Source organism: Oncorhynchus mykiss, chromosome 24 (genome assembly GCF_057628025.1).
Source record: "Oncorhynchus mykiss isolate SJ-2025 chromosome 24, ASM5762802v1, whole genome shotgun sequence".
NCBI classification, from domain to species: Eukaryota; Metazoa; Chordata; class Actinopteri; order Salmoniformes; family Salmonidae; genus Oncorhynchus; species Oncorhynchus mykiss.
Window position 1 is genome coordinate 43,375,001 of NC_143045.1, and position 10,000 is coordinate 43,385,000.

A 10,000-nucleotide genomic window follows, 5' to 3' on the forward strand; every position below is an offset into this window, starting at 1 on the left:
GTGTAGTAGTGTAGTGGTATAGTAGTGTGGTGGTGTAGTAGTGTGGTGGTGTAGTAGTGTAGTGGTATAGTAGTGTGGTGGTGCAGTAGTGTAGTGGTATAGTAGTGTAGTAGTGTAGTGGTATAGTAGTGTAGTGGTGTAGTAGTGTGGTGGTGTAGAAGTGTAGTGGTATAGTAGTGTAGTGGTATAGTAGTGTGGTGGTGTAGAAGTGTAGTGGTATAGTAGTGTAGTGGTATAGTAGTGTAGTGGTATAGTAGTGTAGTGGTATAGTAGTGTAGTGGTGTAGTAGTGTGGTGGTGTAGTAGTGTGGTGGTATAGTAGTGTAGTGGTATAGTAGTGTAGTGGTATAGTAGTGTGGTGGTATAGTAGTGTGGTGGTGTAGTGGTATAGTAGTGTAGTGGTATAGTAGTGTAGTGGTATAGTAGTGTGGTGGTATAGTAGTGTAGTGGTATAGTAGTGTGGTGGTGTAGTAGTGTGGTGGTGTAGTGGTATAGTAGTGTAGTGGTATAGTAGTGTAGTGGTATAGTAGTGTGGTGGTGTAGTAGTGTAGTGGTATAGTAGTGTAGTGGTATAGTAGTGTGGTGGTGTAGTAGTGTGGTGGTGTAGTGGTATAGTAGTGTAGTGGTATAGTAGTGTGGTGGTGTAGAAGTGTAGTGGTATAGTAGTGTAGTGGTATAGTAGTGTGGTGGTGTAGTAGTGTAGTGGTATAGTAGTGTAGTAGTGTAGTAGTGTGGTGGTGTAGTAGTGTAGTGGTATAGTAGTGTGGTGGTGTAGTAGTGTAGTGGTATAGTAGTGTAGTGGTATAGTAGTGTGGTAGTGTGGTGGTGTAGAAGTGTAGTGGTGTAGTAGTGTAGTGGTATAGTAGTGTAGTGGTATAGTAGTGTAGTAGTGTGGTGGTGTAGAAGTGTAGTGGTGTAGTAGTGTAGTGGTATAGTAGTGTAGTGGTGTAGTAGTGTAGTGGTATAGTAGTGTAGTGGTATAGTAGTGTGGTGGTGTAGTAGTGTAGTGGTATAGTAGTGTAGTGGTATAGTAGTGTAGTGGTATAGTAGTGTGGTGGTGTAGTGGTATAGTAGTGTGGTGGTATAGTAGTGTGGTAGTGTGGTGGTGTAGTAGTGTAGTGGTATAGTAGTGTGGTGGTGTAGTAGTGTGGTGGTGTAGTAGTGTAGTGGTATAGTAGTGTGGTGGTATAGTAGTGTGGTGGTGTAGTGGTATAGTAGTGTAGTGGTGTAGTAGTGTAGTGGTATAGTAGTGTAGTGGTATAGTAGTGTGGTGGTATAGTAGTGTAGTGGTATAGTAGTGTAGTGGTATAGTAGTGTAGTGGTATAGTAGTGTGGTGGTGTGGTGGTATAGTAGTGTAGTGGTATAGTAGTGTGGTGGTGTAGTGGTATAGTAGTGTAGTGGTATAGTAGTGTGGTGGTGTAGAAGTGTAGTGGTATAGTAGTGTAGTGGTATAGTAGTGTGGTGGTGTAGTAGTGTAGTGGTATAGTAGTGTAGTGGTATAGTAGTGTGGTGGTGTAGTAGTGTAGTGGTATAGTAGTGTAGTGGTATAGTAGTGTAGTGGTATAGTAGTGTGGTGGTGTAGTAGTGTAGTGGTATAGTAGTGTAGTGGTGTAGTAGTGTAGTGGTATAGTAGTGTAGTGGTATAGTAGTGTGGTGGTGTAGTAGTGTAGTGGTATAGTAGTGTAGTGGTATAGTAGTGTAGTGGTATAGTAGTGTGGTGGTGTAGTGGTATAGTAGTGTGGTGGTATAGTAGTGTGGTAGTGTGGTGGTGTAGTAGTGTAGTGGTATAGTAGTGTAGTGGTGTAGTAGTGTGGTGGTGTAGTAGTGTGGTGGTGTAGTAGTGTAGTGGTATAGTAGTGTAGTGGTATAGTAGTGTGGTGGTATAGTAGTGTGGTGGTGTAGTAGTGTAGTGGTATAGTAGTGTAGTGGTATAGTAGTGTGGTGGTATAGTAGTGTAGTAGTGTAGTGGTGTGGTGGTGTAGTAGTGTAGTGGTATAGTAGTGTAGTGGTGTAGAAGTGTAGTGGTATAGTAGTGTAGTAGTGTGGTGGTGTAGTAGTGTAGTGGTATAGTAGTGTGGTGGTGTAGTAGTGTGGTGGTGTAGTAGTGTAGTGGTATAGTAGTGTAGTGGTATAGTAGTGTGGTGGTGTAGTAGTATAGTAGTGTGGTGGTGTAGTAGTGTGGTGGTGTAGTAGTGTAGTGGTATAGTAGTGTAGTGGTATAGTAGTGTAGTGGTATAGTAGTGTGGTGGTATAGTAGTGTAGTAGTGTAGTGGTATAGTAGTGTAGTGGTATAGTAGTGTGGTGGTGTAGTAGTGTAGTGGTATAGTAGTGTAGTGGTATAGTAGTGTGGTGTAGTGGTATAGTAGTGTGGTGGTATAGTAGTGTAGTAGTGTGGTGGTGTAGTAGTGTAGTGGTATAGTAGTGTGGTGGTGTAGTAGTGTAGTGGTATAGTAGTGTAGTGGTATAGTAGTGTAGTAGTGTAGTAGTGTGGTGGTGTAGTAGTGTAGTGGTATAGTAGTGTGGTGGTGTAGTAGTGTAGTGGTATAGTAGTGTAGTGGTATAGTAGTGTAGTAGTGTAGTAGTGTGGTGGTGTAGTAGTGTAGTGGTATAGTAGTGTAGTGGTATAGTAGTGTAGTGGTATAGTAGTGTGGTGGTGTAGTAGTGTAGTGGTATAGTAGTGTAGTGGTATAGTAGTGTAGTGGTATAGTAGTGTAGTGGTATAGTAGTGTAGTGGTATAGTAGTGTAGTGGTATAGTAGTGTGGTGGTGTAGTAGTGTGGTGGTGTAGTAGTGTAGTGGTGTAGTAGTGTGGTGGTATAGTAGTGTAGTGGTATAGTAGTGTGGTGGTATAGTAGTGTGGTGGTATAGTAGTGTGGTGGTATAGTAGTGTGGTGGTGTAGTAGTGTAGTGGTATAGTAGTGTAGTGGTATAGTAGTGTAGTGGTATAGTAGTGTGGTGGTATAGTAGTGTGGTGGTATAGTAGTGTGGTGGTGTAGTAGTGTAGTGGTGTAGTAGTGTGGTGGTGTAGTAGTGTAGTGGTGTAGTAGTGTGGTGGTGTAGTAGTGTAGTGGTGTAGTAGTGTAGTGGTATAGTAGTGTAGTGGTATAGTAGTGTGGTGGTATAGTAGTGTGGTGGTATAGTAGTGTAGTGGTATAGTAGTGTGGTGGTGTAGTAGTGTGGTGGTATAGTAGTGTAGTGGTATAGTAGTGTAGTGGTATAGTAGTGTAGTGGTATAGTAGTGTAGTGGTATAGTAGTGTGGTGGTATAGTAGTGTAGTGGTATAGTAGTGTAGTGGTATAGTAGTGTGGTGGTATAGTAGTGTGGTGGTGTAGTAGTGTAGTGGTATAGTAGTGTAGTGGTATAGTAGTGTAGTGGTATAGTAGTGTAGTGGTATAGTAGTGTAGTGGTATAGTAGTGTAGTGGTATAGTAGTGTAGTGGTATAGTAGTGTAGTGGTGTAGTAGTGTAGTGGTATAGTAGTGTAGTGGTATAGTGGTATAGTAGTGTAGTGGTATAGTAGTGTAGTAGTGTAGTGGTATAGTAGTGGTATAGTAGTGTAGTGGTATAGTAGTGTAGTAGTATAGTAGTGTAGTGGTATAGTAGTGTAGTGGTATAGTAGTGTAGTGGTATAGTAGTGTAGTGGTATAGTAGTGTAGTGGTATAGTGGTATAGTAGTGTAGTGGTATAGTAGTGTAGTAGTGTAGTGGTATAGTAGTGGTATAGTAGTGTAGTGGTATAGTAGTGTAGTGGTATAGTAGTGTAGTGGTATAGTAGTGTAGTGGTATAGTAGTGTAGTGGTATAGTGGTATAGTAGTGTAGTGGTATAGTAGTGTAGTGGTATAGTAGTGTAGTGGTATAGTAGTGTGGTGGTATAGTAGTGTAGTAGTGTAGTGGTATAGTAGTGTAGTGGTATAGTAGTGTAGTGGTATAGTAGTGTGGTGGTATAGTAGTGTAGTAGTGTAGTGGTATAGTAGTGTGGTGGTGTAGTAGTGTAGTGGTATAGTAGTGTAGTGGTATAGTAGTGTGGTGTAGTGGTATAGTAGTGTGGTGGTATAGTAGTGTAGTAGTGTGGTGGTGTAGTAGTGTAGTGGTATAGTAGTGTGGTGGTGTAGTAGTGTAGTGGTATAGTAGTGTAGTGGTATAGTAGTGTAGTAGTGTAGTAGTGTGGTGGTGTAGTAGTGTAGTGGTATAGTAGTGTGGTGGTGTAGTAGTGTAGTGGTATAGTAGTGTAGTGGTATAGTAGTGTAGTAGTGTAGTAGTGTGGTGGTGTAGTAGTGTAGTGGTATAGTAGTGTAGTGGTATAGTAGTGTAGTGGTATAGTAGTGTGGTGGTGTAGTAGTGTAGTGGTATAGTAGTGTAGTGGTATAGTAGTGTAGTGGTATAGTAGTGTAGTGGTATAGTAGTGTAGTGGTATAGTAGTGTGGTGGTGTAGTAGTGTGGTGGTGTAGTAGTGTAGTGGTGTAGTAGTGTGGTGGTATAGTAGTGTAGTGGTATAGTAGTGTGGTGGTATAGTAGTGTGGTGGTATAGTAGTGTGGTGGTATAGTAGTGTGGTGGTGTAGTAGTGTAGTGGTATAGTAGTGTAGTGGTATAGTAGTGTAGTGGTATAGTAGTGTGGTGGTATAGTAGTGTGGTGGTATAGTAGTGTGGTGGTGTAGTAGTGTAGTGGTGTAGTAGTGTGGTGGTGTAGTAGTGTAGTGGTGTAGTAGTGTGGTGGTGTAGTAGTGTAGTGGTGTAGTAGTGTAGTGGTATAGTAGTGTAGTGGTATAGTAGTGTGGTGGTATAGTAGTGTGGTGGTATAGTAGTGTAGTGGTATAGTAGTGTGGTGGTGTAGTAGTGTGGTGGTATAGTAGTGTAGTGGTATAGTAGTGTAGTGGTATAGTAGTGTAGTGGTATAGTAGTGTAGTGGTATAGTAGTGTGGTGGTATAGTAGTGTAGTGGTATAGTAGTGTAGTGGTATAGTAGTGTGGTGGTATAGTAGTGTGGTGGTGTAGTAGTGTAGTGGTATAGTAGTGTAGTGGTATAGTAGTGTAGTGGTATAGTAGTGTAGTGGTATAGTAGTGTAGTGGTATAGTAGTGTAGTGGTATAGTAGTGTAGTGGTGTAGTAGTGTAGTGGTATAGTAGTGTAGTGGTATAGTGGTATAGTAGTGTAGTGGTATAGTAGTGTAGTAGTGTAGTGGTATAGTAGTGGTATAGTAGTGTAGTGGTATAGTAGTGTAGTAGTATAGTAGTGTAGTGGTATAGTAGTGTAGTGGTATAGTAGTGTAGTGGTATAGTAGTGTAGTGGTATAGTAGTGTAGTGGTATAGTGGTATAGTAGTGTAGTGGTATAGTAGTGTAGTAGTGTAGTGGTATAGTAGTGGTATAGTAGTGTAGTGGTATAGTAGTGTAGTGGTATAGTAGTGTAGTGGTATAGTAGTGTAGTGGTATAGTAGTGTAGTGGTATAGTGGTATAGTAGTGTAGTGGTATAGTAGTGTAGTGGTATAGTAGTGTAGTGGTATAGTAGTGTAGTGGTATAGTGGTATAGTAGTGTAGTGGTATAGTAGTGTAGTAGTGTAGTGGTATAGTAGTGTAGTAGTGTAGTGGTATAGTAGTGTAGTAGTGTAGTGGTATAGTAGTGTAGTGGTATAGTAGTGTAGTGGTATAGTAGTGTAGTGGTATAGTAGTGTAGTGGTATAGTAGTGTAGTGGTATAGTGGTATAGTAGTGTAGTGGTATAGTAGTGTAGTAGTGTAGTGGTATAGTAGTGGTATAGTAGTGTAGTGGTATAGTAGTGTAGTGGTATAGTGGTGTAGTGGTGTAGTGGTGTAGTGGTATAGTGGTATAGTGGTATAGTAGTGTAGTGGTATAGTAGTGTAGTGGTATAGTAGTGTAGTGGTATAGTAGTGTAGTGGTATAGTAGTGTAGTGGTATAGTAGTGTAGTGGTATAGTAGTGTAGTGGTGTAGTAGTGTAGTGGTGTAGTAGTGTAGTGGTGTAGTAGTGTGGTGGTGTAGTAGTGTAGTGGTATAGTAGTGTAGTGGTATAGTAGTGTAGTGGTATAGTAGTGTAGTAGTGTGGTGGTGTAGTAGTGTAGTGGTATAGTAGTGTAGTGGTGTAGTAGTGTAGTGGTGTAGTAGTGTAGTAGTATAGTGGTGTAGTAGTGTAGTGGTATAGTAGTGTAGTGGTATAGTAGTGTAGTGGTATAGTAGTGTAGTGGTATAGTAGTGTAGTGTATAGTAGTGTAGTGGTATAGTAGTGGTATAGTAGTGTAGTGGTATAGTAGTGGTATAGTAGTGTAGTGGTATAGTAGTGGTATAGTAGTGTAGTGGTATAGTAGTGTAGTAGTGTGGTGGTGTAGTGGTATAGTAGTGTAGTGGTATAGTAGTGTAGTGGTATAGTAGTGTAGTGGTATAGTAGTGTAGTGGTATAGTAGTGTAGTGGTGTAGTAGTGTGGTGGTGTAGTGGTATAGTAGTGGTATAGTAGTGTAGTGGTATAGTAGTGTAGTGGTGTAGTGGTATAGTAGTGGTATAGTAGTGTAGTGGTATAGTAGTGTAGTGGTATAGTAGTGTAGTGGTATAGTAGTGTAGTGGTATAGTAGTGTGGTGGTGTAGTGGTATAGTAGTGGTATAGTAGTGTAGTGGTATAGTAGTGTAGTAGTGTAGTGGTGTAGTAGTGTAGTAGTGTAGTGGTATAGTAGTGTAGTGGTATAGTAGTGTAGTGGTATAGTAGTGTAGTGGTATAGTAGTGTAGTGGTATAGTAGTGTAGTGGTATAGTAGTGTAGTGGTGTAGTAGTGTGGTGGTATAGTAGTGTAGTAGTGTGGTGGTGTAGTTGTATAGTAGTATAGTGGTATAGTAGTGTAGTGGTATAGTAGTGTAGTGGTGTAGTAGTGTAGTGGTATAGTAGTGTAGTAGTGTGGTGGTGTAGCGGTATAGTAGTATAGTGGTATAGTAGTGTAGTGGTATAGTAGTGTGGTGGTGTAGTAGTGTGGTGGTGTAGTAGTGTGGTGGGGTGTGGGGGTGGTGGTGGTGTAGGGGTGTTGGTGGTGGTGTAGGGGTGTTGGTGGTGGTGTAGGGGTGTTGGTGGTGGTGGGGTGTAGGGGTGGTGGTGGTGTAGGTGGTGTAGGGGTGTTGGTGGTGGTGTAGGGGTGTTGGTGGTGGTGTAGGGGTGTTGGTGGTGTAGGTGGTGGTGTAGGGGTGTTGGTGGTAGTGGTGGTGTTGGTGGTAGTGGTGGTGTAGGGGTGTTGGTGGTAGTGGTGTAGGGGTGTTGGTGGTAGTGGTGGTGTAGGGGTGTTGGTGGTAGTGGTGGTGTAGGGGTGTTGGTGGTAGTGGTGGTATAGGGGTGTTGGTGGTAGTGGTGGTGTAGGTGGTAGTGGTGGTGTAGGGGTGTTGGTGGTGTGGTGGTGTAGGGGTGTTGGTGGTGTGGTGGTGTAGGGGTAGTGGTGGTGTAGGTGGTAGTGGTGGTGTAGGGGTGTTGGTGGTGTGGTGGTGTAGGGGTGTTGGTGGTGTAGGGGTGTGGTGGTGTAGGGGTGTTGGTGGTGTAGGTGGTAGTGGTGGTGTAGGGGTGTTGGTGATGGTGTAGGGGTGTTGGTGATGGTGTGGTGTAGGGGTGGTGGTATAGGGGTGTTGGTGGTAGTGGTGGTGGTGGTATAGGGGTGTTGGTGGTAGTGGTGTAGGGGTGTTGGTGGTAGTGGTGTAGCGGTGTTGGTGGTAGTGGTGGTGTAGGTGGTAGTGGTGGTGTAGGGGTGTTGGTGGTGTTGGTGGTGTGGTGGTGTAGGGGTGTTGGTGGTAGTGGTGGTATAGGGGTGTTGGTGGTAGTGGTGGTGTAGGTGGTAGGGGTGTTGGTGGTGTGGTGGTGTAGGGGTGTTGGTGGTGTGGTGGTGTAGGGGTAGTGGTGGTGTAGGTGGTAGTGGTGGTGTAGGGGTGTTGGTGGTGTGGTGGTGTAGGGGTGTTGGTGGTGTAGGGGTGTGGTGGTGTAGGGGTGTTGGTGGTGTAGGTGGTAGTGGTGGTGTAGGGGTGTTGGTGATGGTGTAGGGGTGTTGGTGATGGTGTGGTGTAGGGGTGGTGGTATAGGGGTGTTGGTGGTAGTGGTGGTGGTGGTATAGGGGTGTTGGTGGTAGTGGTGTAGGGGTGTTGGTGGTAGTGGTGTAGCGGTGTTGGTGGTAGTGGTGGTGTAGGTGGTAGTGGTGGTGTAGGGGTGTTGGTGGTGTTGGTGGTGTGGTGGTGTAGGGGTGTTAGTGGTGTTGTGGTGTTGGGGTGTTGGTGGTAGTGGTGGTGTAGGTGGTAGTGGTGGTGTAGGGGTGTTGGTGGTAGTGGTGGTGTAGGGGTGTTGGTGGTAGTGGTGGTGTAGGGGTGTTGGTGGTAGTGTGGTGTAGGGGTGTTGGTGGTAGTGGTGGTGTTGGTGGTAGTGGTGGTGTTGGTGGTAGTGGTGGTGTAGGGGTGTTGGTGGTAGTGGTGGTGTAGGGTTGTTGGTGGTAGTGGTGGTGTTGGTGGTGTTGGTGGTAGTGGTGGTGTTGGTGGTAGTGGTGGTAGTGTAGGGGTGTTGGTGGTAGTGGTGTAGGGGTGTTAGTGGTGGTAGTGGTGGTGGTGGTGTAGGGGTGTTGGTGGTGTTGGTGGTAGTGGTGGTGTAGGGGTGTTGGTGGTAGTGGTGGTGTAGGGGTGTTGGTGGTAGTGGTGGTGTAGGTGGTAGTGGTGGTGTAGGGGTGTTGGTGGTAGTGGTGGTGTTGGTGGTGGTGTGGTGTAGGGGTGTTGGTGGTAGTGGTGGTGTAGGGGTGTTGGTGGTAGTGGTGGTGTAGGGGTGTTGGTGGTAGTGGTGGTGTAGGGGTGTTGGTGGTAGTGGTGGTGTAGGTGGTAGTGGTGGTGTAGGGGTGTTGGTGGTAGTGGTGGTGGTGGTGTGGTGTAGGGGTGTTGGTGGTAGTGGTGGTGTTGGTGGTAGTGGTGGTGTTGGTGGTGGTGTAGGGGTGTTGGTGGTAGTGGTGGTGTAGGGGTGTTGGTGGTAGTGGTGGTGTAGGGGTGTTGGTGGTAGTGGTGGTGTAGGGGTGTTGGTGGTGTTGGTGGTAGTGGTGGTGGTGTAGGGGTGTTGGTGGTAATGGTGGTGGTGGTGTAGGGGTGTTGGTGGTGTTGGTGGTAGTGGTGGTGTAGGGGTGTTGGTGGTAGTGGTGGTGTAGGGGTGTTGGTGGTAGTGGTGTAGGGGTGTTGGTGGTAGTGGTGTAGGGGTGTTGGTGGTAGTGGTGTAGGGGTGTTGGTGGTAGTGGTGTAGGGGTGTTGGTGGTAGTGGTGTAGGGGTGTTGGTGGTAGTGGTGTAGGGGTGTTGGTGGTAGTGGTGGTGTAGGGGTGTTGGTGGTAGTGTAGGGGTGTTGGTGGTATAGGGGTGTGGTGGTAGTGTAGGGGTGTTGGTGGTATAGGGGTGTGGTGGTTGTGTAGGGGTGTTGGTGGTATAGGGGTGTGGTGGTTTCGCCGGCCTGTTTGGCGAGGCTTGCTGTGAGCCTGACTTACTAAGGCGTTTGCACACGGCCATGCAGTATTCCTCAGAGTCAAAGTTGTTGCGGTTTCCAGCGCAGCCCCCATACACGAAGCGGACGCACTTCCTGGTTGTCATATCGAAGTGCCAGCGGGCCATGGAGGCACGGCAGGGGCCGGTCTCAGCCTCCAGGGTACACACCGCTGGTAGTCAGGGATAGGTCAGGGGTCAGCTGTTAGAACATCCACCCACAGGGAGGGGAGGGGGGAGCAGCACTCACATCAACCCCTCAATGATTTATAACCACTGAGGGAACCTACTGAAGCAGGAAGTGTCCTCCAGCAATGTCCTACACTACCTTGTCTTTCAACGCTCCTACCCATGATCATCCTGATGGCTACTAAAAGGGCTATGACAGTTCATGACATGACACAGGATGTCAACATTTCAAAGCTCCTACCCATGATCATCCTGATAGCTACTATAGGGCTATGACAGTTCATAACATGACACAGGATGTCAACATTGGAACATTAAAAAAAGGAATGTTTGAGAAAGTGGAAA

General features: G+C 45.5%; 1 protein-coding gene across 50 annotated transcripts in view; it reads right to left on the reverse strand.

Moving 5' to 3' along the window:
- aplp2 (amyloid beta precursor like protein 2) overlaps positions 1–10,000 on the reverse strand; it is a 142,852-nt gene that overhangs the window by 54,381 nt on the left and 78,471 nt on the right. For 26 of the 50 annotated variants that reach the window (XM_090219026.1, XM_036961448.2, XM_090219021.1 and 23 more), the window contains exon 7: positions 9,472–9,639. The exons of the other annotated variants lie outside the window; for them this stretch is intronic. In XM_090219026.1, coding sequence (XP_090075152.1) covers positions 9,472–9,639 — 168 coding nt within the window. The remainder of the gene's footprint in view (positions 1–9,471; positions 9,640–10,000) is intronic. 50 annotated transcript variants of the gene reach the window in all.